Here is a 26427-nt window from a genome sequence, read left to right on the forward strand (position 1 = left end):
TACAACGCTGGTTGAAATGAGATGGAAAGGAATGGTTGATGACTTTTTTCAAATCCAATGTATTTTCCACGTTGATTCCACATCATAATACGTTGAAAAATGACGTTGAAACAACGTTGATTCAACCAGTGTGTGCTCAGTAGGTAGCGACTGTATCTAGAGTTTCAGTTAACATAAGAGGAACTTTATTGTCCCCAAACTGAAAAACCCTACAGTGCTGATGTTTTATTGAATCAATGGGAATTAGTTATATTATGATGAGTACTAACAGACAATGTGGCATTTACCTGGTTTGAGATGACGCCTACTTCCAGGCCCTGTTTCCTTTGCATATTCATGCCCAATATGTTGGGTGTTGAACAGTACGGCATTCAGAATGTTTTCGTCCACTTCAGTGCCCACCTGGTCTGCGCAAATATGCATGTTTGATGTATCTCATAATAGCCTAGTTAATCATAGTTGATATATCTTTCAGGACAAAGGGCTATAAAGTTACAAGGTAAACATTCATGGGCCAAAGGCAAACATAAGTGACTGCGCTTCAATGCACTTTTCCTCAGAAAAGCGCACTGTGTTTTATACATTATGTATATGACAAGTCACATCGACCCAAACTCCAGGACCAGAGACAGTGAGTGATTGACAGCCTAGGGGAGGCGAGTGGCGAGAAACTCACAACCACTGAGTGCCAGCCAGCCAGGTATGGTGCACCTCAGCTACAGTATAATGGGAATATTTAAAACGACTAAAGTTCATATTTAATTTAGAATGATCAACACAATGTTTAGCATATTTGAAGTTTGTGTAACAAACGTGATGTCCAGTGTTCTGTTTGTAACACTTGGGTTGATGGTCACTAGACTAGAGGCTGTTTGTTATGGACTAAACTCATAACTGCTGATAAGGTTGACGCCAGACTGGAGGTACAAGGACAGAGGATACACTGATTATTATTATATTGTGTGAAACAATGTGATTCTGTAGCAGCTGACAAAGTTACTGCCTTCTGTTTTGACTTCCTACAAGCCTCTCAGGCTGTTGTTTACAGAACAGGTGTATGCTGATTAGGATATAAGGGCATTCCCAGAGAAGGCCAGTTAGATGTGTTCTCTGCTTCTGGGCTGGAGTTTCTTCCCTGTTGCAACTTGTAATAAACCAAATAGATTTTTGATTGACTATCCTCGACTGCTCTTCTCCTTTGTTCACTTCGCCTTTGTTCAATTTCTATTACATCACCCCACCCTCCTTTCAGGCGAACCTGAATCTCAGTGAGAGAGTGAGAGAGGAAGGCCATCCTGTTTGTATCCCCAGGCTGAGCACTCACACGCAGAGGGATGATGAGGCTAGGCTGGGTTCGAGGGCTGACCCCTTTGTTGGCCATGGCTGCTGGAATACTCTACATCACATCCATTAAGTGGGAGGTTCATTCTCATGGGGAGAGACTGCAGAGGGCCCATCAGAATGACTCGTCCAGGGGCCAGGACATACTCAAGAGGCTGGAAAAGATGGAGGCTCACATCGAGAAGCTGTGTAAGTCTCAATCTCCTTCATTTAACTGTGACTTACCTGGAAGGGAAATGGCAGTAGCTCTGTCCACGTACTTTATCTGGACTACAGTCTGCCACTGTTCTAGATGGTAGGGCAGATTTAGAGGATTTGAGAACACATTAGAATCTAGCCTAAACCTACATGTAGAGTTGATCCCAGAATGTTATTTCACACTTCACAGTGATGATTGTAAAAGGGAATTTGTACCCAGTTAATTAAAGTGTTGAAATAAACTAATAAAGGATTAAATAAAATATGCCCATAATAATTTTAGATTGTTCTTTAATCCTGTATACTGTTGCTTGCTGAACAACATTTGTTACATTTTGATCTACCAACTTCTGTGTGCCAAAGTTTACCACAATGTTTACAATAAAAAAAATGTAAACTTTTTTTTTACATCAGTTACTTCAAGGTAATTCTCCAAGGCAGATCAAACATTGTTAATCAACTTTTAAAAAACACAAGCAAACAGTGACTGAAGCTCCTAACCAACTGTGGTCCCGTGTGGCTCAGTTGGTAGAGCATGGTGTTTGCAACGCCAGGGTTGTGGGTTCGATTCCCACAGGGACCGGTACGGGGGGGGAAAAAATGTATGAAATGTATGCATTCACTACTGTAAGTCGGTCTGGATAAGAGCGTCTGCTAAATGACTAAATGCAACTGTGCTATTTTGTTCGTTTTTTGGTGTTGGTAACTTATTTTGTACATAATGTTGCTGCTACCGTCTCTTATGACCGAAAATAACTTTTGGACATCAGAACAGTGATTACTCACCTCAAACTGAACTAAGATTTTTTTCTGTAACAAGTCTGACTCGAAGGATGTACTGCTTTCTCGGGAACGAGCCCAAATCCCAGTAATTTGCGTGAAGAAAAGGAGAAAAAGGGGGCCGAGGTCGACCAGCCTTCTGTGAATTTGTAGGCGAGTGAGTAAACCTCCACTACCATCTGTTCTATTGGCCAACGTGCAATCATTGGAAAACAAAATGGATGATATACAATCAAGACTCTCCTACCAGCAGGGCGTTAAAAACTGTAATATCTTATGTTTCACCAAGTCATGGCTGAACGACGACACGGATAATATAGAGCTGGTGGGATTTTCCATGCATCGGCAGGACAGAGAACCTACGTCTGGTAAGACGAGGGGCAGCGGTGTGTGTCTTTTTGTCAATAACTGCTGGTGCGCGATATCTAATATTAAATAAGTCTCAAGGAATTGCTCACCTGGGGTAGAGAACCTTATGATAAGCTGTAGACCACACTATCTACTAAGAGAGTTCTCATCATTCATAACCGTCTATTTACCACCACAAACCGATGCTGGCACTAAGACCGCACTCAACGAGCAGTATAAGGCCATAAGTAAACTAGAAATTGCTCATCCAGAAGCGGCGCTCCTAGTGGCCGGGGACTTTAATGCAGGCAAACTTAAATCCGTTTTACCTCATTTCTACTAGCATGTCACATGTGCAACCAGAGGGAAAAGAACTCTAGACCACCTTTACTCCACACACAGAGCCGCATACAAAGCTCTCACTCACCCTCCATTTGGAAAATCTGACCATAATTCTATCCTCCTGATTCCTGTTTACAAGCACAAACTAAAGCAGGAAGCACCAGTGACTTGCTCAATACGGAAGTGGTCAGATGACGCAAATGCTACACTACAGGACTGTTTTGCGAGCACAGACTGGATTATGTTCCGGGATTCATCCAATGGCATTGAGGAGTATACCACCTCAGTCATCGGCTTCATCAATAAGTGCATTGACGACGTCGTACCCACAGTGACCGTACGTACATATCCCAACCAGAAGCCATGGATTAAAAGGCAACATCTGCATCGAGCTAAAGGCTAGAGCTGCCGCTTTCAAGGAGCGGGACACTAATAAGACGAACCATCAAACAGGCAAAGCGTCGATACAGGATTAAGATTGAATCCTACTACACCAGCTTTGACGCTCGTCAGATGTGGCAGGGCTTGAAAACTATTACGGACTACAAAGGGAAACCCAGCCGTGAGCTGCCCAGTGACGCGAGCCTACCAGACGAGCTAAATGCATTTTATAATAACACCTCCCTCTGCAACTGGATCCTGGACTTTCTGACGGGCCGCCCCCAGGTGGTAAGGGTAGGCAACAACACATCTGCCATGCTTATCCTCAACACAGGCACCCCTCGGGGGTGCGTGCCTAGTCCCCTACTGAACTCCCTGTTCACCCACGACTGCGTAGCCAAACACGACTCCAACACCATCATTAAGCTTTGCTGACGATACAACAGGGGTAGGCCTAATTACCGACAATGAGACAGCCTATAGGGAGGAGGTCAGAGACCTGGCAGTGTGGTGCCAGTACAACAACCTCTCCCTCAATGTGAGGAAGACAAAAGAGCTGATCGTGGACTACATCAACAGGGCTGTAGTGGAGCGGGTCGAGAGGTTCAAGTTCCTTGGTGTCCACATCAACAACGAACTACCATTGTCCAAACACACCAAGAGAGTCGTGAAGAGGGCACGACAACACCATTTCCCCCTCAGGAGACCGAAAAGATTGTCACATTGGCATAGGTCTCCAGATCATCCAAAATTTCTACAGCTGCACCATCGAGAGCATCCTGACCGGTTGCATCACCACCTGGTATGGCAAATTCTCGGCATCTGACCATAAGGCGCTAAAGAGGGTAGTGAGTATGGCCCAGTACATCACTGGGGCGAAGCTTTCTGCCGTCCACCTATATACTAGGTGGTGTCAGAGGAAAGACCAAAAAATTGGCAAAGACTCCAGTCACCCAAGTCAAAGACTGTTCTCTCTACTACCGCACGGCGGCGCCAAGTCTAGGATCAAAAGACTCCTTAACAGCTTCTACACCCAAGCCATAAGACTGCTGAACAATTAATCAAATGACCACCCAGACTATTTACATTGACCCCCCCCCCCCCATTTGTTTTTACACTGCTGCTACTCACTGTTTATTATTTATGCATAGTCACTTTATCCCTACCTACATGTACAAATTACCTCGACTAACCTGTACATTCACTCGGTACCGGTATCTCCTGTATAAAGCCTCGTTACTGCTATTTTACTGTTACCTTTTATTATTTTTTACTTTAGTTCATTTGGTAAATATTTTCTTAACTCTTTCTTGAACTGCATTGTTGGTTATTAAGGGCTTGTTAGTAAGCATTTCATGGTAAGTTTGTACCTGTTGTATTCATACCTGTTGTATTCGGAGCATGTAACAAATAAAGTTTGATTTGATTTTAAATGAGATCATGCTCTGTTTGTATCAAAAGGAGTGACTTATGTTGATTCTGGCAGCCTTAACACATTTATTACAATGTGATGAACAGCTGTCATGTGTGTCCACAGTGAAGACAATCAACGACGGGAGCAGTCTGAAAGAGGGGCAGGCTGTGAAGGCTCCCGAGGTCAAGAAGGAGAGGAAGGTGGTGAAGAAGGTGTACCCCAACTCAGCTCTGTTCACAAGCTGGGGTGATGAGCTCTCAGAGGAGGAGCAGAAAGAGGCAGAGGGTCTGTTTCAGATGTATGGATACAACGCCTTCCTGAGTGACAGACTACCCCTGAACAGGGAAATCCCTGATACTCGCGATCCTAAGTAAATAATTTTCCTCATCTCAATAATTCCATCTCCAGCACTGTGAATTCAATTTGAGCAATCATGACCTTAGAACTAGAAGGTTCTACCTGTAAAACGATGATTCTAGCAATTTTTATCATGTATTCTTTTAAACTCAACAACATGGATTGGGGTGTTTAGAGTGCTATATAGGTAGAAAACATTGAACAGAACAAGGCTATGTCAATAAATACATTTTGACAAAAATGCAGATAGAACCTTACAATTCAAAGCTCTCGCAATTACATTGAAGTTGACAATAACTTCAAGAGTGAAACAGCAGCTTTGGTGAAGTGAATGAATGATATGAGGTGGACCAAATGTATTTGTTGTGCCTGTTAGGTGTGCTAAGCACCAGTATCCCCATGACCTGCCCACCATCAGCGTGGTGTTGATCTACTTGGACGAGGCCCTGTCAATCATCAAGAGAGCCGTCCGCAGCATCATAGACAAGACCCCCCAACGCCTGCTCAAAGACATTATACTGGTGGATGACCACAGCTCCAATGGTTTGCCTAATTGGTCAATGCTCTCAACATAGAAACATTTGCAATTACATTTGTAAACATTTAGATTGAACGTAGGTGTGGCTTTCAACTTTCGTTGGGTACCACTGATTTGCAAGTGTCTGCTTTCACAGAGGATCTAAAGGAGAAGTTGGATGCTTACATCAGCTTCATCCATGAAGAGCGTCCAGGCCTGGTGAAGAGAGTGAGACACAAAGAGCAGCTCGGTCTCACACAGGCCCGCCTCTCAGGGTGGAGGGAAGCTACAGGACATGTGGTGGCCATCTTGGATGCCCACATAGAGGTCCATGTGGAATGGTAGTCTAAATGAAATATCTCAGTGAGACTTTTTGAATCCCCCCCAACATGGTGTTTTGACTCTGTGTTTGTGTGAACAGGGCGGAGCCTCTGTTAGCTCGGATAAAGGAGGACCGCACGTTGGTGTTGACACCGGTGTTTGATAAAGTCAATTTCGATGACTTGATCGTCACACGTTATGGGCCTTCTGCAGATGCCTTTGACTGGGCCCTGTGGTGTATGTATGAGTCCTTCAGACCTGAGTGGTATGCCTTGAAAGACGAGTCACAGCCAGGAAAGTGAGTTGTTCGTGATTTCATCATCGGATGATAGTCCAGTTTCACAAATCTGTTTGAATAGGAAAGCACAGCATTGGGAGGAAAATATGACCTAATATTTACACCTGGATTATTAGTTTGCGTTATCTATTCATTAAAATGAATGTCACTTCTCCCAATGTGGAATTGACCATGATTTGTACTGTATGTTTGTCAGGAGCCCCTCCATTATGGGCATACTAGTGGTTGATCGCCTGTTCTTTGGGGAAATTGGTGCTCTGGATGGTGGTATGAAGATCTATGGAGGTGAAAATGTTGAACTGGGTATCCGGGTAAGCCCCTCTGCTACAGTTTCTAAATGAAAGTTTGAAATCAAAGCAGACTTTTTGTTCTTGAGTTATTCAGTTTGAACAAACCAATCTACATCCAACATCCAGACACTTCAGTACATATCTATAAACTCTTCCTTCTCTTTTCTCTTGGTGTTTGGTGTGTCTAGGTGTGGCTTTGTGGTGGAAGTGTCGAGGTCATACCTTGTTCTAAAATAGCCCACATCGAGAGGGCCCATAAACCCTATCTCCCCGACCTGAGCATTACAATGAAGAGGAATGCTCTGAGAGTGGCTGAGGTCTGGATGGATGACTACAAACATAATGTCAACATTGCCTGGAACATCCCACTGAAGGTACTGTACACAACAAACCATTCAAAAAAGTAGGTTTAGTTCAGCTGCTTATATAGAATAGCAATGATTGCTGTTTTGCATGCCTTGAGTTTGAAAATAAGTAGACTAGACAGTCAATATTATAAAAAAATTGTCTATTTCTCAATGCCATAATAAAGATCATAGGATCTATATAAAATTATGGCGGTAAGCAAAAGTGGATAATAGGTGGATTGCTCACATGGCCTGTGTTTCTGATTTAGAAATCTTCCTCTTTTTTTGAAATTAAATATGAGTATTCACATACCTGCTGCGCCTTGGTCTTCTCTCCATGACAACGTTTGTTACACTCTTTCTCACCACAGGATCATGGCATAGACATTGGGGATGTTTCAGAGAGGAAGAAGTTGAGAGAGAGACTGAACTGCAAACCCTTCCAGTGGTATCTGGATAACGTGTATCCCATGTTAGACCCCCTGGGTGACTTGCTTGGTTATGGAGCTGTGAGTGATGCTAAAATGTTACAGTTGTTCTGGAACTTTTTCCTCACCAACTGTGTTTAGTGGCATGCATGACATCCTTTTTTCAATAGGATGCAGGGTCATAATTCAGGATAGGAATCTGCACTTTTATAACCGTTTAATCTCTCTACATAAAATCAACAGCTGGTCAATGACCAGAAGACGGATCTCTGTATAGATCAAGGCCCAGTTCCGGGGAACACACCTGTTTTATATGGATGCCATTATTTTGGTCCACAGGTTTGTAGAAACATTGCTTAATATCTTAGAATTTAACTACTTTTATAATTTGATTTATCCCATGGCAGACTTGGGATTCAATCCATGCCACAATGCAAAGTACTGTCAATACCACAGACTCAGAAAAGCCTAAATATCTATACTCTCTGTCCAGAACTGTTATTATCGAGCCAGTGGGGAGATCTACATTGGAGGCATCAAGTCTCACAAGTACAACAGTAATCGCTGTCTGGTGGACACCGGCACTCGAACCCCAGGACTGTATGAGTGCAAGGTGGCCAAGCAGAAGGGATTCCACATGCTCTGGGAATTTCAACAGGTAAGCACTCTAACATGATTTAGGGAAGTTGATGCTTATAAATTGTTGGAAACAACAGAGATGTCTGACACTTGTTTTTAATTATTGTGATACTGTACAGTAGAATGTTTGCTGTGTTTGACAGGGAAAAGCCATCCAGAACAGACAGACAAAGAGATGTCTGGAGATTGCCCCAGGGGAGGACACTTACTACCAGCTCATCATTCAGGAGTGCAGTGGGCAGCACTGGAACATACAGAATCTGATTAAAGACTTCTGATACACTGAGATAGGCCTACCAGAGACAATACAAGTGGGAAGGTGGTATTTACCACATACAACTGGTAAAGGTCCACCTGAACTTCCCTCCAACTGGTAATTACTAATGGGAAACTCATCTATCATCCCTGAGCTCCGACTTCTCCCACATGCTGACCTCTCACTTCACCTACTAAGGAAATTACCTTTTAAACAGCATTATCAGCAGTTAAATGCAACAACAAAACATTCTTTACAAAAATCTAAATATGTTTTTGAACACTATAATTTAACAAACATGATAGCTGTACTCATAGCTTATGGTTGACGCAACTTGTTGGCCATTAGCCAATCAACGTTTCTCAATGAGTTCAAAGCACGTGTTAAAGTGGTAATTACCACCTTCCCACTTTGTTATGATCACAGCATTATCATCATGCTTCGAAAATCCTATCTTAGTCAGCAGTGAGATGACTGTGATCTTAGCGAGCTGTTGGTTGTACACATTGGCGACTCGTCATTCATGGCAGGTGTTTTGTGCCCCCCTGTTTAGCTAAACAATATAACATATACAGTACCCATCAAAGGTTTGGACACACCTACTCTTTCAAGGGTTTTTCTTTATTTTTACTTTTTTCTACATTGTAGAATAATAGTGAAGACATCAAAACTATGAAATAACACATATGGAATCATGTAGTAACCAAAAAACTGTTAAACAAATCAAAATATATTTTATATTTGAGATTCTTCAAAGTAGCCACCCACCCTTTGCCTTGATGACGGCTTTGCACACTCTTGGCTAGGCTACCTGCCGTCATACCTGCCACCCTCCTCATCATCCTTTCCACTACCAAGGATGTCATCAAGGTAACACTGTGACCTAGGGAGGTCAGGCTCAAAACCTGATCAATGGCCCTTTGGAACAAGACAGGTGCCGACATGATTCCAAAAGGCAAGTGGTGGTATCTGTAGAGTCCCATGTGGGTAGTGATGGTGAGGTACTTTTGTGACTCTTCATCTACATGCATCTTAAGGAAGGCATTGCTGAATTTCTTTCCACCAGCCGACCCTGCGCATAGTTCCTGGATAATCAGAAGTGGGTATTGTTTCACCATCAGTACAGGATTAATGGTCCCCTTGAAATCTCCACACAGATGACCAGAGCCATCACGCTTGATCACGTGGACTAAAGGTGTGGCCCACTCACTGTGTGGGACCGTCCCTAGGATTCCAATATTGACCAGCCATTGTATGTCAGAATCCACCTTCAGTTTGACGGCATAATTCTGGAACTTTTCTGGCCTTCATGAACTTTGCTAGAGATGGCTTGAGCTTATTTCACTAAATCTTGTTCATCTTCTCATTCATCCTAACAGCTTCACGAGTCAGCACAGCAACCCTTTCTTAATATACTGCATTTAACTTCATCCAGACAAATCTCACCCTCCCACAGCGCTTTGACCACATAGATGGGGAGTACAGGCTTTTTGGCAGTTTAGTTCCACCAGCACAGGACCTCTGCTTTTTTTTTATTTGCTGTCCTCCCAATGGTGTAGTGACACCGTTGGCTGTAGAGTCTCCTTTAACTGTCAATACCTTGATCGGTAGCTCCTCTACAGTCTCTGTGTCCCTGTTGCTTGACTGGTCCTGCTTTACAGCATGCAGGTGTTTCTTCTTGGGGTGCAGCTGGCTGTGTTTCATTTTCCAGAGATTTCATAATAGCTATCCTTTGCTGGTTTCTCTCTATTTCTTTTACAAGCTCGCTAAATGTGTCCTTTCTTTTCACAATGGCGACATGTCAGCTCCTTTGCCCAGCATTCATATGGGTGATGACCCTGCTTTCCATGGTGCCCCCTTTTTCTATCCTGCACTGCTGCTGCACTGTGCACTCTTGATACAGCCCCCAGCTGTTGTGCATATTTTGCAGCTAGCTCCATTGATTCAGTGAGTAGGCACTTCTGTATTGCCTCACGCATTAAGCCACACACAAGCCGATCGAGTGTCATTCAGTGTTGCATTAAACTCAGTGTTCAGTTAGTCGCTTCAGTACTGCAACATTATGGACAATGGATTCACCCTCCTCTTGGTTCCATTTGTGAAACCTGAATCTCTCTATGATTACAAGTGGGTTGGGGCAAAAATGTCCTTCCAAGGTTTTCACAATGTCCACAAATGACTGGTCACCTGGTTTCTCTGTCTGGACCAAGCTCCTTAGCGAGCTAAAAGCTTCAGCTCCCATCACACTAAGGAACGTTGACACTTTAACTGAATCTTTAATGCCATTGACTGTCACAAAAAATCCAAAACATGCCACGTAAGGACTCTATTGATCCACTGTTTACTCAAACTAACCAAGTGCTCCAGTTAGAGGCATTTTATCACCGTCCTTTTTTTTGTGATCAATTTTATTTTTCACAATATACAACGCCAGATTAACATACAATACAACTATTTACATACTGTCACGAGTCAATTATTTTAGTGCACAATATGACATTGACAAAAAGGAAGTAGAGCTTACAATAAAACATATTCTACATTATTCTCAGAAAAGAAAATGTCATCCATCGACTCCCCTACCATGTAGGTCCATTGCTTGGTTAAGAGTTGTTGATATCTGATAAGTTTTTGCATAATACATCCAATGCCTCAACTGTATTTGCCTGAGCTTTGTTATCATGGCCACTGATCGCTCTATACAAACAATATCTTGAAAATATGATAACCATGTTCGAAGGGAGAGGATTGTAGGGGTAATCCAAGCACAAAGGATAACCATTTTTGCTGCTGTTAACCCTGCGTAAATGATTATTTTCTGAACCAGTTGCAATACAAGTGAAGAGTCATCATTCAACAAATATAAAGGTGAAACTTTGTTCACAGGGAAACCCATCATTTTTGTAAGGAAATCTGAAACATGTGACCAGAACTGGGACACCACAGGACATTCCCAAAACATGTGCATTAGTGTTCCAACAGCATTCATACGGCATCTATCACACATTGGAATTGGAATCAGCTTAATCTTAAAACGTCTAAATGGGGTTGCATAACTTCTATGTATAAACGTATAATGTATAAACTGATGTGCTGGGTTTTTAGAAGTAACAAATACATTTTCCCAAATGGTATCCCAATTCAGGTCGTGCCCCAATCCCTGCATTTCGCGGTTCCATGCTAGAGAGACACCCAATGTAGCGCATTTAACAGTCAGCAGGCAATCATAAGTGGCAGAGACCATTTTAGAAGTTAATGAAGGGTCTATCCATGTAAGCATTATGTGGGATGTTACCAGGGCATCCCATGGTACACCATACGTTTTTAACGAAGATCTTAACTGTAGGTAAAGGAACCATGAAAAGCCTGGAAGTTAATATATTTGTTTGAGGTCCTTGAAAGGTATCACCCTTCCTTATTGTTTTTCACGGTTGATAGTAAATTCATTTTACTAGTTTACTGTTTTCACTCTTTACAATTTTGTCCGTGATGTTGTTCTACTTGACGGAGTTCGATTAAGCTGCCCCAGGTTGAACCAGGCTTTGGCCCGTCACGTGACCGGGTGAAGACGGTGCGGGAGGCGCTCCCTGCTCAAATCGGTAATCTGTGCCGCTAGTTCACATTGATCAACAATGCAGCATGGTGCATTACTCCACGTGCTAAAACTGCGTCACTTTTGTTTGGCGCCCGGGGCAATAATCGAATCCCCTCCTTGTTAGCTAACTAACTTTTACTTTCTGTCTCCGTTTTCTATTTTTATTCACTCGTCGTCATGCAGGGGAAAAGGCTGCATTAATCCATCTAAACCACGTTGGCAGTTTCTTTGTTGTATCTTGACTCTTCAAATGAACTTTAAACTCGCTCAGTAATGGGGACGGAGACGAAGAAATACTTGTAGATGCAATGAGTGCTTTACTGAAAAGTTGTGTTACTTACATTACTTAAGGAAGTACCTCTAACAACCGACTTTCATCGAGCTTAGAGTTAGAACTATGAATGCAGAAACCCACATAACGTTAAATACTTTGTCCAATTCTTAACAGAGCAAAGCCCAGGTAAAAAGTCAGTGTAGAAAATTCCTCGCCCATTTCCTGACTGACATATCGACCAATCACCAGTCACCTCCATTTCCATGTTCCTGCAAGAGTGGGACTTCTTCTTCTTCTGTGGTTTTTAAATAGCGGTTGGCAACCAAAAGTTGCATTACTGCCACCAACTGGACAGGGTTGAAAAATAAAAAATAAATACAAATCCATAAGTGATGGGGGAAAACTAACTTAATCCACACAACTAAAAATACTACATAAATAAAAGTCCCACTTCTTCCTTCCTTCAAATCTCCATATACCTCCCTTCTGTGCTCTGGGGCCTGAGAGGGTGGTACGGCACGTGACAATACTCCATGCAACTCCTCCGCTGAGAAGTCCTTCAGTCCTTTCTGCCGCATACACAATGATGTCTATTTTCCTGGACTTCCTCTCCACTTTGGCAGTACAATTAACCACCATAGCTATAAATGCTACAAAGTCCACCTTCTTGACGTGCAACATTTCTGGATCCTTCTGGTGAGAGGCAACCCCTGCCGCCTGCAGAGAAGCCCTATCCACCACCATGAACTCTTCAGGACCACTCAATCCCTCAACCCTTCTCACTGCTGCTGCATATGAGATGCTCTGACTAGCCCTGACTCGAGCCACCTCTTTCACCTTCACCCTCGTCGGACACTTCAAAGCCGTTCCTTCATGGTTCCCACCACAATTTCAACACTCCACATTCTCCTCACTTCTACAACACATTAAATTATCACCTCCACAACTAGGACATCACGGTTTTTCCCCTCTTCAAAACACTTTCCACATGTCCAAACACTTTACAGTTATCACACCTCATCAGTCTTTGGATAAACCCTCTAACACAGTAATTCATGTAAACCAACTTCACCTGGGTATGTAAGGACTGCATTTCAAGAAACAAAAACACTTTCTTTCCGTTCACCACATGATTCATCCGCTGAGCATCATTCACTCCCGGGATACTTTTAATTTCTTCTAAATCGACTTCCCACGGCACGTCAGATACTACCCCCTTAAAACCTCTTAGTGACCCCTTAACACGCGAATATCGTTAGCGGGATTGATTTGACAACAGCCAGTGAAATAGCACAGCGCCAAATTCAAAAAACAAAAATCTCATAATTCAAATTTCTCACACGTACAAGTATTATACATAATTTTAAAGATAAGATTCTCGTTAATCTAACCACAGTGTCCGATTTCAAAAAGGCTTTACGGCGAAAGCAAAACATTAGATTATGTTAGCACATCACCTAAACAAGAAAAGCCAAACAGCCATTTTCCAAGTAAGGAGAGGTGTCACAAAAACCAGAAATACAGCTAAAATTAATAACTAACCTTTGATGATCTTCATCAGATGACACTTCCAGGACTCAATGTTACACAATACATGCATGTTTTGTTTGATAAAGTACATATTTATATCCAAAACCCCCATTTTACATTGGCGCGTGATGTTCAGAAAATGTTTTGCCACCAAAACCCTCCGGTGATTTTGCAGAGAGCCACATCAATTTACCGAAATACTCATCATAAACGTTGATAAAATATTCAACAGTTAATGAAAGAATTATAGATAAACGTCTCCTTAATGCAACCGCTGTGTCAGATTTAAAAAAAGGTTCACGGCGAAAGCACACGTTTGCAATAGTCTGAGTATGGCACTCAGAAAACAACCGCAAGCCAAGCAGAAACCCGCCATCTTGGAGTCAAGAAAACTCAGAAAAAGTATTATAAATATTCACTTACCTTTGATGATCTTCATCAGAATGCACACCCAGGAATCCCAGTTCAACAATAAAATGTTCGTTTTGTTCGATACACTTCATCTTTATGTCCAAATACCTCCATGTTGTTCGTGTGTTAGGTTCACTATTCCAGGCGAGCGCTTGCTAGCTCCAGATGAAAAGTCCAAAAAGTTATACTACAGTTTGTAGAATCATGTCAAACGATGTATAGCATCAATCTTTAGGATGTTTTTAACATAAAACTTCAATAAAATTCCAACCGGACGATTCCGTTCTCTTTAGGAATAAATATGAAGTCAGCTCGCTCCCAAGCCTGAACTCGTGCCTTATCCTGGGACACCTGTTTCCAGAAGCTCTTGTTGGCTGTCTGTTCACAGTAAAAGCCTGAAACAACGTTCTAAAGACTGTTGACATCTAGTGGAAGCCTTAGGAAGTGCAACATGACCCCGTAAACACTACAAATTCAATAGAAATCCACTTGAAAAACTACAAGCCTCAGATTTCCCACTTCCTGTTTGGATTTTTCTCAGGTTTTTGACTGCCATATGAGTTCTGTTATACTCACAGACATCATTCAAACAGTTTTAGAAACTTCAGAGTGTTTTCTATCCAAATCTACTAATTCTATGCATATCCTACCTTCTGGGTCTGAGAACCAGGCATTTTACTCTGGGCACGTTTTTCATCCGGACGTGAAAATACTGCCCCCTATCCCTAAGAGGATTTATTAAGAGGTGCCCTGCTCCGAAGAGCAACGCATGACACAGCAACCTTCTCGAAAGGGGTGAGACCCAACACACACTTCTTCTGTTCCTCAGAAGTATACTGAACAAAAATATAAACGCATCATGTAAAGTGTTGGTCCCATGTTTCATGAGCTGAAATAAAAGATCCAAAAAATTTTCCACTGGAGAGCTCTTCTTTGTCTACACCTATTCAGCATCGTTCACACACTCTTAAGCCTTAGCCGCACCCATCTCTTTAAGGATTCGCATGTGAGGCCATGTGCTAAACAGAGTGAGTAAGGTAGTGTAGTAAACAACCAAAGATTTCAAGACTACAAGTTATTTAAGTAGTAGCCTACAATAAGGAACAACTCCAGGTAAAAATACACTTTATCTAGTCCTTGGCCAATATCCTAATCTGTCTTTTAAAGTCTCCAGATGAAAATATTGTGTAAATATTTAATAATTATTAGATGATGCTTACCGAGACACTTGTCTAAATTGATGGGTCATGTGAAAGAAATGTTATTACCCCCCCTAGCCACACCTAGCTAAGTGGATAAGTCACTATTATCTAGACATGCACACATGTTTATGAAATACAATAGATGGCCGTAATCACCCCCAGACACACCTGGCTAACTTGATGGGTCATGTAATCATTCTCTTGTGAAGTGGAGTCTTTTGTTTAGACATGGCTAGCTAGCTAAACAATTAACCATAATCCCAACCCATAGACAGTACAAATGTAAATGTAAATGGTTTGTCATAGCTAGCCATTAATTGCTGGACTATAAACTGCAGATAGCTAAAGCTAACCAACTAGGTTCAATGTTAGCTAGCTAGCTAACATTAGGCTATAACTAGCAATGCAAATGGCTTTCTCAGATACAAATAATATTACTACACAGATCATACACGTAATGTTAGCTAGCGAGCCAGCAAGCTAATGTTCACTAGCTATCTAACAGTACACTTTAACTTGCAATGAAAACAACTTTATGATAAAATTTGATATGTATAATATTTAAAAATGTAGCTAGACTCTTAACCGTATACATGGATGAGCGCTTCATGGCAGCATGTCTTTTCCAATTGTTTTGTAGCTAGATACAGCTTGTTTGGCCCGTTGTTGTGTCAAGTCACTCTGGTCCACACTGACCATGTGCAGAAAGTAGTCCATCACAAAGTTTTCCCACTGATCTTCGTTGATAGCACCTGCTAAATTCTGGGCAGCAATGTTGTTGAGAGCAGTAGCAGAACTTTTGCAGTTCTCCATGGCTGACGTTATATCTTTCAAAAAAGCTGTGGTAGCGAGGATTATCTACACATACTGAGCAGCTCATGTTATAGACAGAAGGGTGCTACATGGCAGACCAATCCAAACTCATATCTCGGTATGACCAGCCCAATCCATTATCTCAGCCAATCATGGCTAGTGGGAAGGTTCCTGGCTTTTTCCGAGGCTAAACCAACTATCATTTTTTCATTTTTATTTGTATTTACAGATGCTTTAAAAGTTTGTTATTAAGCCATATGAAAGTTCACATGTTCCAGAATGCATTTCTCACCAAAAATGCATTTTGAAGTAGTGATGTAGTGATGTATGACATACGACTAGCTTCTTGAAACGGGTCACATATACCAGTAGGAGTCACTGTTCAGGCAAGAATAGTTGCAATGTGGCTTCACATTTTCTTTTAATATACCTATTTATTTTGGTTGATGGCATGATGTTGAAAGAATCATGCTGCTTCAAACATAGCATTTTACTATCAACATTGAAACAAGGTAAAATAACATATGTATAATCAAATATAAATTTCAACATAATTTCAACCACCCAATATAACGGAATATGATAAATAAATCAAAAAATGTTTCTACCTGGAATTTTCTACGTAATTTCAACGTATACATAGTTCTGATGATTATGTTGAAATTAGATTGATGTAACCCGATAGTCAGGTTAAGTCAATGTATTAAGGTTGAAGTCTTACCCTAATTTCAATGTTTACAATGCTGGTTGAAATTAGATGAAAACCGCATTGGTTGAATACTTTTTTCAAATCAAATGTATTTTGCACGTTGATTCCACGTCATCATACGTTGGCAAATTACGATTCAACCAGTGTGTGCCCAGTGGGTAGCGACTGTGTCTAGAGTTTTAGTTAAGTTAAGAGGAACTTTATTGTCCACAAACTGAAATACCCTACAGTGCTTTTTGCATTGAATCAAATGGGAATTAGTTATATTATTACAGGGGCTGACAGACAACGTGGCATTTACCTAGTTTGTGATGGCGCAAACTTCCAGGCCCCGTTTCCCTTCTCTTTCATCCGCTTCAGTGCCCACCTGGTCTGCGCAAGTATGTATGTTTGATGTATCTCATTATAGCCTAGTTTATCATTGTTGATATATTTTTCAGGACAAAAGGCTATAAAGTTACAAGGAACACATTCATGGGCCTAAGACAAATATAAGTCACTGTTTTCTTCAGTGCACTTTTCCTCTGAAAAGCCCTGTGTTTTACACATTTACACATCATTTTGCCAATTATCATATTGACCAAAACTCCAGGACCAGGGACAGTGAGTGATTGACAGCAAGGAGAGGTCCACTGGTCTAGGGGACGAGAGTGACGAGAAACTCACACCCACTGAGTGCCAGCCAATCAGCCAGCCAGGTATGGTGCACCTCACCTGTAATGGGAATATTTAAGATGACAAAAATTCAGATTTAATTAGAGGGCTCAACAAAAATGTTAGTATATTTGGAGTTTCTGTTATACATGTGATTTCCAGTGTTCTGTTCGTAACACTTGGGTTGATGGTCACTAGACTAGAGGCTGTATGTTATGGACTAAACTCATAACTGCTGATAAGGTTGACGCCAGACTGAAGGTACAAGGACAGAGGATACACTGATTATTATTATATTGTGTGAAACAATGTGATTCTGTAGCAGCTGACAAAGTTACTGCCTTCTGTTTTGACTTCCTACAAGCCTCTCAGGCTGGTGTTTACAGAACATTTGTACGCTGATTAGGATATAAGGTTGTTCTCAGAGAAGGCCAGTTAGACATTTTCTCTGCTTCTGTGCTGGAGGTTTCTCCCTGTTGCAACTTGTAATAAACAAAATGGATTTTTGATTGACTATCTGCTACTGCTCTTCTCTTTTTTTCACTTGGAAATGTCTTACATCACCCCTCCCTCCTTTCTGGCGAGCCTGGATCTCAGTGAGAGAGTGAGAGAGGAAGGCCATCCTGTCTGTATCCCCAGGCTGACCGCTTACACTCAGAGGGACGATGAGGCTAGGCTGGGTCCGAGGGCTGGCCCCTTTGTTGGCCATGGCTGCTGGAATACTCTACATCACATCCATTAAGTGGGAGGTTCATTCTCATGGGGAGAGACTGCAGAGGGCCCATCAGAATGACTCGTCCAGGGGCCAGGACATGCTTAAGAGGCTGGAAAAGATGGAGGCTCACATCGAGAAGCTGTGTAAGTCTCAATCTCCTTCATTAAACTGTGACTTACCTGGAAGGGAAATGGCAGTAGCTCTGTCCACGTACTTTATCTGGACTACAGTCTGCCACTGTTCTAGATGGTAGGGCAGATTTAGAGGATTTGAGAACACATTAGAATCTAGCCTAAAGAGTTGATCCCAGAATGTTATTTCACACTTCACAGTGATGATTGTAAAAGGGAATCTGTTCTCAATTAAATAAAGAGTTTAATAAACTGATAAAGGGTTAGATCAAATAAAAAAAATATGGCCCATAATCATTTAGAATGTTCTTTAATCCTGTATACTGTTGATTGTTGCACAGAATGTGTTACATTTTTCTATCAATGTCTGTGTGCCAAAGTTTTCCACATTGTTTACTTTTACTTTTACAGTTACGTCAAGGTAATCCTCCAAGGCAGATCAAATCTTGTTTATCAACTTTTAAAAAGCTAATGCAAACAGTGCAAATAAGTTCATGCTTTGTTTGTACAGTATCAAAAGGAGTGACTCATGTGGCTCAACTAGCCACCTGTATTTCATTTATTTGGCCTTAAACAATCTGAATTATACAGTAATAACCAATTAATTATAGTTTGATGAGCAGCTGTCATGTGTGTCCACAGTGAAGTCAATCAACAAGGGGATCAGTCTGAAAGAGGGGCAGGCTGTGAAGGCTCCCGAGGTCAAGAAGGAGAGGAAGGTGGTGAAGAAGGTGTACCCCAACTCAGCTCTGTTCACAAGCTGGGGTGATGAGCTCTCAGAGGAGGAGCAGAATGAGGCAGAGGGTCTGTTTCAGATGTATGGATACAACGCCTTCCTGAGTGACAGACTACCCCTGAACAGGGAACTCCCTGATACTCGCGATCCTAAGTAAATAATTTTCCTCATCCCTTCGCCACCTGTACACAACAAATTATGTCTAACTCAAGACTTCTGAATTCTAACCACAGTCTGTTGCATCCGAGGTCATCAGAGGTCAATTCAATCTTCAGCACTTTTAATGCAGTTTGACAAATGACATTGAAATGGACTAACTTTTAGAGTGAACCAGCAGCTTTGGTGAAGTGAATGAATGATATGAGGTGGACCAAATGTGTTTGTTGTGCCTGTTAGGTGTGCTAAGCACCAGTATCCCCATGACCTGCCCACCATCAGTGTGGTGTTGATCTACTTGGACGAGGCCCTGTCAATCATCAAGAGAGCAATCCGCAGCATCATAGACAAGACCCCCCAACGCCTGCTCAACGACATTATACTGGTGGATGACCACAGCTCCAATGGTTTGCCTAATTGGTCTATGCTCTCCGCATAGAAACATTTCATAGTATATTTGTTAACATTTAGATTGAATGTAGGTGTGGCTTTCAACTTTCGTTGGGTACCACTGATTTGCAAGTGTCTGCTTTCACAGAGGATCTAAAGGAGAAGTTGGATGCTTACATCAGCTTCATCCATGAAGAGCGTCCGGGCCTGGTGAAGAGAGTGAGACACAAAGAGCAGCTCGGTCTCACACAGGCCCGCCTCTCAGGGTGGAGGGAAGCTACAGGAGATGTGGTGGCCATCTTGGATGCCCACATAGAGGTCCATGTGGAATGGTAGTCTAAATGAAATATCTCAGTGAGACTTTTTGAATCCCCCCCAACATGGTGTTTTGACTCTGTGTTTGTGTGAACAGGGCGGAGCCTCTGTTAGCTCGGATAAAGGAGGACCGCACGTTGGTGTTGACACCGGTGTTTGACAAAGTCCATTTCGATGACTTGACAGTCACACGTTATGGGCCTTCTGCAGATGCCTTTGACTGGGCCCTGTGGTGTATGTATGAGTCCTTCAGACCTGAGTGGTATGCCTTGAAAGACGAGTCACAGCCAGGAAAGTGAGTTGGTCGTGATTTCATCATAGGATGGTAGTCCAGTTTCACAAGTCTATTTGAATTGGCGATAAGGAAAGCACAGCATTGGGAGGAAAATCTTACCTAATATTTACACCTGGATTATTAGTTTGCGTTATCTACTCATTAAAATGAATGTCACTTCTCCCAATGTGGAATTGACCATGATTTGTACTGTATGTTTGTCAGGAGCCCCTCCATTATGGGCATACTAGTGGTTGATCGCCTGTTCTTTGGGGAAATTGGTGCTCTGGATGGTGGTATGAAGATCTATGGAGGTGAAAATGTTGAACTGGGCATCCGGGTAAGCCCCTCTGCTACAGTTTCTAAATGAAAGTTTGAAATCAAAGCAGACTTTCTGTTCTTGAGTCATTCAGTTTGAACAAACCAATCTACATCCAACATCCAGACACTTCAGTCCATATCTATAAACTCTTCCTTCTCTTCTCTCTTGGTGTTTGGTGTGTCTAGGTGTGGCTTTGTGGTGGAAGTGTCGAGGTCATACCTTGTTCTAAAATAGCCCACATCGAGAGGGCCCATAAACCCTATCTCCCCGACCTGAGCATTACAATGAAGAGGAATGCTCTGAGAGTGGCTGAGGTCTGGATGGATGACTACAAACATAATGTCAACATTGCCTGGAACATCCCACTGAAGGTACTGTACACAACAAACCATTCAAAAAAGTAGGTTTAGTTCAGCTGCTTATATAGAATAGCAATGGTTGCTGTTTTGCATGACTTGTGTTTGAAAATAAGTAGACTAGACAGTCAATATTTTAAAACAATTGTCTATTACTCAATGCCATAATAAAGATCATAGGATCTATGTAAAATGATGGCGGTAAGCAAAAGTGGATAATAGGTGGATTGCTCACATGGCCTGTGTTTCTGATTTAGAAATCTTCCTCTTTCTCACCACAGGATCATGGCATAGACATTGGGGATGTTTCAGAGAGGAAGAAGTTGAGAGAGAGACTGAACTGCAAACCCTTCCAGTGGTATCTGGATAACGTGTATCCCATGTTAGACCCCCTGGGTGACTTGCTTGGTTATGGAGCTGTGAGTGATGCTGAAACCTTTATCATTGTTCTGCACACAGACACACACACACACAGTCCACTCTGCTGTTCTATTATATACAATTAATTCAACTACACGACCAAGACACTACCCACTTTTATTTGTAAATACATTCATACTTGACATAACACATTCGTTATCTATACTGTATGTATATACACTGTACCAGGATGATAATCTGCACTTTTATAACCGTTTAATCTCTTTCTATAAAATCAACAGCTGGTCAATGATCTGAAGATGGATCTCTGTATAGATCAAGGCCCATTTCCAGGGAACACACCTATTTTATATGGATGCCATTATTATGGTCCTCAGGTTTGTAGAATCATTGCTTAGTATTTTTTTATATAACTACATGTATAATATGGTTCATCCCATGGCAGACTTGGGATTCGATCCATACCACAATGCAAAGTACTGTCAATACCACAGACTCAGAAAAGCCTAAATATCTATACTCTCTGTCCAGAACTGTTATTATCGAACCAGTGGGGAGATCTACATTGGAGGCATTAGGTCTCACAAGTACAACACTAATCGCTGTCTGGTGGACACTGGCACTCGAAACCCCAGGACTGTATGAGTGCAAAGTGGCCAAGCAGAAGGGATTCCACATGCTCTGGGAATTCCAACAGGTGAGGATTACAACACTCTGTAAATAGGAAAATGTATACTAATAAGCATATTGAAACACAGTGAATTTCAAAGGCAACATGCCCAAAACCATGGCTAAAAGAACTGTCATTTACATTTTAGTGGTTTTTATTGTGATACTGTACAGTAGAATGTTTGCTGTGTTTGACAGGGAAAAGCCATCCAGAACAGACAGACAAAGAGATGTCTGGAGATTGCCCCAGGGGAGGACACTTACTACCAGCTCATCATTCAGGAGTGCAGTGGGCAGCACTGGAACATACAGAATCTGATTAAAGACTTCTGATACACTGAGATAGGCCTACCAGAGACAATACAAGCGGGACTATAGGAGTTATTATCAACTGGTAATTATCACCGTACCACTTTGTTATGAACACATCATTATCATCATGCTTTGAAAAGCCGGTGGTCAGCAGGATGGTCAGCAGTGAGATGGTCAGCAGTGAGATGGTCAGCAGTGAGATGACTGTGTGATGTTAGTGAGCTGTTGGTTGTACATAGCTTCATGGGGACAGATTCCTCACAGAATGCAAAATACTATTGAGCTGTGTTCTCCTTGGTCCTGAATGTAAATGCAAAGAAAGAATATATAGGATTCCTGTATTTCCGCTCATTTGTGGTTTGTTATTGATTCACTGTAGATTTTCACCAGAGGGTCATAGAATATTTGTCTGAGTTGACATCATATAGAGCTGAGTTGACATCATTGTGGTTTTGAAGAAGTCCCATCCTCGACTGCTCAGGGATTACTGTGTGAGTTCTCAGAGATGAATTTATCCCACGTCTTCTGCCACATGGCCAGCCCTCTCTCCTTCAACTGTGATGGCAGTGAACTATATCTATGGTAGAGTCGTGGTTACTAGGACATATAACTACAACTTTGTCAAACATACTTTTCACGACTACAAATTAAGCAGTTGGTAATCTCCGAACCCAATCACCCATACGCTAGCTAGCTATGTTAGCAGTCATGAGAGATGGAACACTTATTATCCAGCGCAAACAGAGGTAATACCATAAAGATACATGAAATACTATTACATTGAAATTCTCTAAACAACTCTTGACCTCACCTTATGGAGTTGATGGCCAGCTCCTTGAGAGTGCCCAGGTTAGCCCTCAAGCCACCGATGCCCACATACACCTCATAGAAGTCGTAGGAAAGCCCAGTGGTCCCAAACAGGGACGGGTCATCAGAGCTGACCACCATGGGGTGGCCCTCAGACATCAGCACAGCTGCAGGGTGGTTCCTTAGGTCGGACACCAGCTTCAGCACCTGGTCATAGACACACAGGGATTCAGGGACGTCAACACTGATTTAACTCAATGGACTAATGACAACTGACACAGAGATATCTAGAGTTACAGTTAAGATTAACTTTATTGTCATCCAACTGAAACACCCTACAGTGCTGCTTTTTTATTTAACCAATGGGAATTAGTTGTACTATGATGAGTACTGACAATATGGCATTTACCTGGTTTGAGATGGGGCATACTTCCACGGCCACGTTTCCATTCCTGGAGAGCTCCTTTGCCAGTGGGTGGTGTGCCAAGGCATACCCATGCCCAATACGTGTGGTGTTGAACAGTAGGGCATCCAGAATGTTTTCATCCACTTCAGTGCCCTCTTGGTCTGCGCCAGTATGAATGCAAGCACACACACACACACGTTATACTATAAGTGCATCACAATAATGTGTATATACCGTGGATTTGTTTTTGTTAATTACACAATTGTTTTAAATCAAATCATCCTATGCTTGCCAGTCTCTCCTGCATGAAAGAAGTATGGCAGCGTGACTCCAAGCTCTGCAGGTAGAGATAAGGCCTCCCTGAAGAACCAGAGAGGTCTTCCCCTGTCCTCCCTGCCAACCTAAAACCACAAAAGAACAGTTCATTATGCAATGTGTGTCGAATAGATGCAATGCAATAAATAATTATGTAAATGTATTAAATCATGAAATTGTTTGTGTATTTATTTTCAGTAATGAGTGGGCATAATGATTGGTTCTACCCCTCAAGAGAATTCTCACCAGGTCGAATCCTGCAACAAACTCTGGGAAATCCTTCTGCATCTGAATGGCCTCTTTTACAGCTGCTTTAACATCAGACACACTTAGAACCCTAAGGTGCACACAAGGGCAGTGCCAATCATTCTATTGTTTCCATTGCAACAGGCAAGCTCAATCAAGTCCGAAATGATTATAAATAGTATTTGTCTGTACTGTACCTATGGACGGAAATGATGAGTCGAACTCCCAGAAAGCTAGGGTGTTCAGCCACAAACTGCTGAGTGACTTCCTGATAAGTCCTCAGGGACCAGGCTTTATCATGGATGCTTCCATCCAGCTCATATGTCTGCAGGATGTGCAGAATAAAAACAGGCAAAACACATCACCAAAAACCCTTAGGGGAAAAAATAAATCTAGGTATCTAATATAGCCTAGGTAACATGTAATTCCAGCTCACTATATTGCACAATATACTTTTGATTAAGGCCCACAGTACTAACCCTTGATAGTCCAGTTCTTAGTTCCAGGTACATAATGTTGTCATGAAACAGCTGTTCTAAGCCCTTGTAGAGAAAGTCTTTAAACACAGGAGCGTAGGTGACCAGCCCAGCTAAGGCCACGAATGCCATCTCAAACCTCTCCCACACTGCATCCTGGCTCGGATAGGTAGTGTCTGGATCCTCAGTGAACAGTGTGAGGTTCTGCATCAAGCTGGAAAAACATCCAAAAAGACAATAAACTACCCTTCCATGAATAAGAAAGTTGTCTTTTTGCTACTACATGTGTTCATTCATAGACGCCTATTTGAATTGCTTGGCTCTAATGATATAGTGGACTACCTGTAGTCAAAGTCTGTAGGATCCGCCATGTCGGCTCTCAAGGTCTTCAACAGTTGCCAGTAGAGGCAGTCCCAGGTAGGGAAGGGCCGGCGACTAGAGAAGACGAACCGTACAGACCTGCCCCGTGTGAAGCAGATGTAACAATGGGGTCTGTATGTGATGTTCTTCACCAGCCAATCAACACTCACCAGGGATGAGCTGTGGATGTGGAGGGCTGCCCCTGTAACCCAGTATTGAGAATGTACTAAATGCAGTTAAATTGATGGTAAACATATTTATAAGGTGAGCCAAGGTGCTCCTCAGCTGCACTAGGGCGGTGGGACTGTATTACTTGTCTTACCTTTGGGCATCCTTTGCAGCAGGCTAAAGATGGGACTCTTATGGATGAGGGGCCGTGCCTTGAAGAAGTGAAAGGCAGGAGGGAACTGGGCCGCAGCCATCTCTTGTTCTTTTAGCTTGCGAAGGTGTGCGTCGAGCCGCTGCTCTGCACCTGTCAGCTGCACACGACCCCCTGTCTGCCTGGAGGCCTCCTGGTGAATCATCGTCTCCCTCTGACGGGGGTCAGGGGTCCCGCCGCATACTGTCACACAGCACATCACAGCTGCCAACTGGAGGGTGATGGTATACCTCCCTCTAGAGGGCAAAACCACCTTGTTCTGCAGTGTCATTGGAGGTTGGAAGAACCAGCTGTGGAAATCCTTCTTGAGGCCACTCATTCAACTGAATACTAGATTTAATTCAACAATGAACAAAGAGTTTTTCAGAGATTGTAATTTAGAACACAAGGTACTATTGCAAACCTAGAAGCTGATGCTACTAGAGAAAATGGTGCTGACGGGTAGGGCTGCCATGCTTCAAGCTCTTAGGAAACTTAGCAGTATTTCTTACATTATTAGCCCAGGAATTGTTTGGTGTTTATTACATACAGCCGGGAAGAACTTTTGGATATCAGAGCAGCGGTAACTCACCAGCATTACAACCAGGAATACGACAGTCACTTTAATAATGTTTACATATTTTGCATTACTCATATGTATATACTGTATTCTATCCTTTTCTACTGTATCTTAATCTATGCCGCTACGACATTGCTCGTCCAAATATTTATACATTCCTTTAATTTAGATTGTGTGTATTGTTAGATGTTACTGCACTGTTGGAGCTGGAAACACAAGTATTTCACTACACCCACAATAACATCTGCTAAACACATGTATGTGACAAATAAAATTTGATTTCTAAGAACAATGGAACACAGCCCTGAACAGGAATGTTGAGATAATCATACAATTTGAATCAAACAATTGAATTCAACCAAAGTTTACATTAATAAAATAAAGCATACTTACAAATGAAAAGCAACAGAAGCAAAGTATTCTACCCTTCCCTTATTCCCTTTTTCCTTCTCAAGTGTGCAAACCTTTCTCAATAAACTACCCCAGTACTATGCTATTTAGTCTGAGTTGATGGGCTCACAATACCATTGTGTTATACCCACTTCCTTAATGGTTGTTGCTAGTCAGCAGAATGCAGTCCAAAAATGCAACATGTCATGAGATTCTCTGGAGGAGCCACGGATGATTCAATTTAATAAATAACAAGAGACTATAGTGCAACTCCTTTGTCACAAAAA

General features: G+C 42.1%; 3 protein-coding genes across 4 annotated transcripts; 2 read left to right on the top strand and 1 right to left on the bottom strand.

The window, feature by feature from the left end:
* The first annotated feature begins 554 nt into the window (after nt 1–554).
* LOC106609390 (probable polypeptide N-acetylgalactosaminyltransferase 8) lies at nt 555–22356 on the top strand. 2 transcript variants are annotated; one of them, XM_045722065.1, is made up of 12 exons: nt 555–700; nt 1253–1530; nt 4928–5174; nt 5538–5704; nt 5836–6019; nt 6100–6297; nt 6494–6608; nt 6776–6961; nt 7306–7443; nt 7606–7701; nt 7856–8020; nt 8145–8855. In XM_045722065.1, the coding sequence occupies exons 2-12, from the start codon at nt 1335–1337 to the stop codon at nt 8277–8279; spliced, it is 1827 nt and encodes a 608-aa protein (XP_045578021.1). In that variant the 5' UTR covers nt 555–700; nt 1253–1334; the 3' UTR covers nt 8280–8855. The 2 variants fall into 2 exon arrangements, with proteins under 2 accessions (XP_045578021.1, XP_045578020.1); XM_045722064.1 differs by lacking the exon at nt 555–700 and adding an exon at nt 22258–22356 and having other exon boundaries at nt 1095–1530; nt 8145–8312.
* Nucleotides 15771–21915, top strand: LOC106609389 (probable polypeptide N-acetylgalactosaminyltransferase 8). The gene is made up of 10 exons (XM_045722066.1): nt 15771–18303; nt 18934–19180; nt 19424–19590; nt 19722–19905; nt 19986–20183; nt 20388–20502; nt 20670–20855; nt 21122–21259; nt 21503–21598; nt 21753–21915. Exons 1-10 carry the CDS (start codon nt 18111–18113, stop codon nt 21864–21866), a joined length of 1638 nt encoding a protein of 545 aa, XP_045578022.1. The 5' UTR covers nt 15771–18110; the 3' UTR covers nt 21867–21915.
* On the bottom strand, nt 21364–26351 carry ada2b (adenosine deaminase 2b). The gene is made up of 10 exons (XM_014208295.2): nt 26144–26351; nt 25135–25521; nt 24795–25014; nt 24456–24666; nt 24174–24301; nt 23977–24067; nt 23708–23816; nt 23419–23576; nt 23014–23216; nt 21364–22779 (listed from the first exon to the last, which is right to left on the bottom strand). Exons 2-10 carry the CDS (start codon nt 25508–25510, stop codon nt 22680–22682), a joined length of 1596 nt encoding a protein of 531 aa, XP_014063770.1. The 5' UTR covers nt 25511–25521; nt 26144–26351; the 3' UTR covers nt 21364–22679.
* Nucleotides 26352–26427: the final 76 nt, after the last annotated feature.

Source organism: Salmo salar, chromosome ssa07 (assembly GCF_905237065.1).
Source record: "Salmo salar chromosome ssa07, Ssal_v3.1, whole genome shotgun sequence".
Classification (NCBI taxonomy): domain Eukaryota; kingdom Metazoa; phylum Chordata; class Actinopteri; order Salmoniformes; family Salmonidae; genus Salmo; species Salmo salar.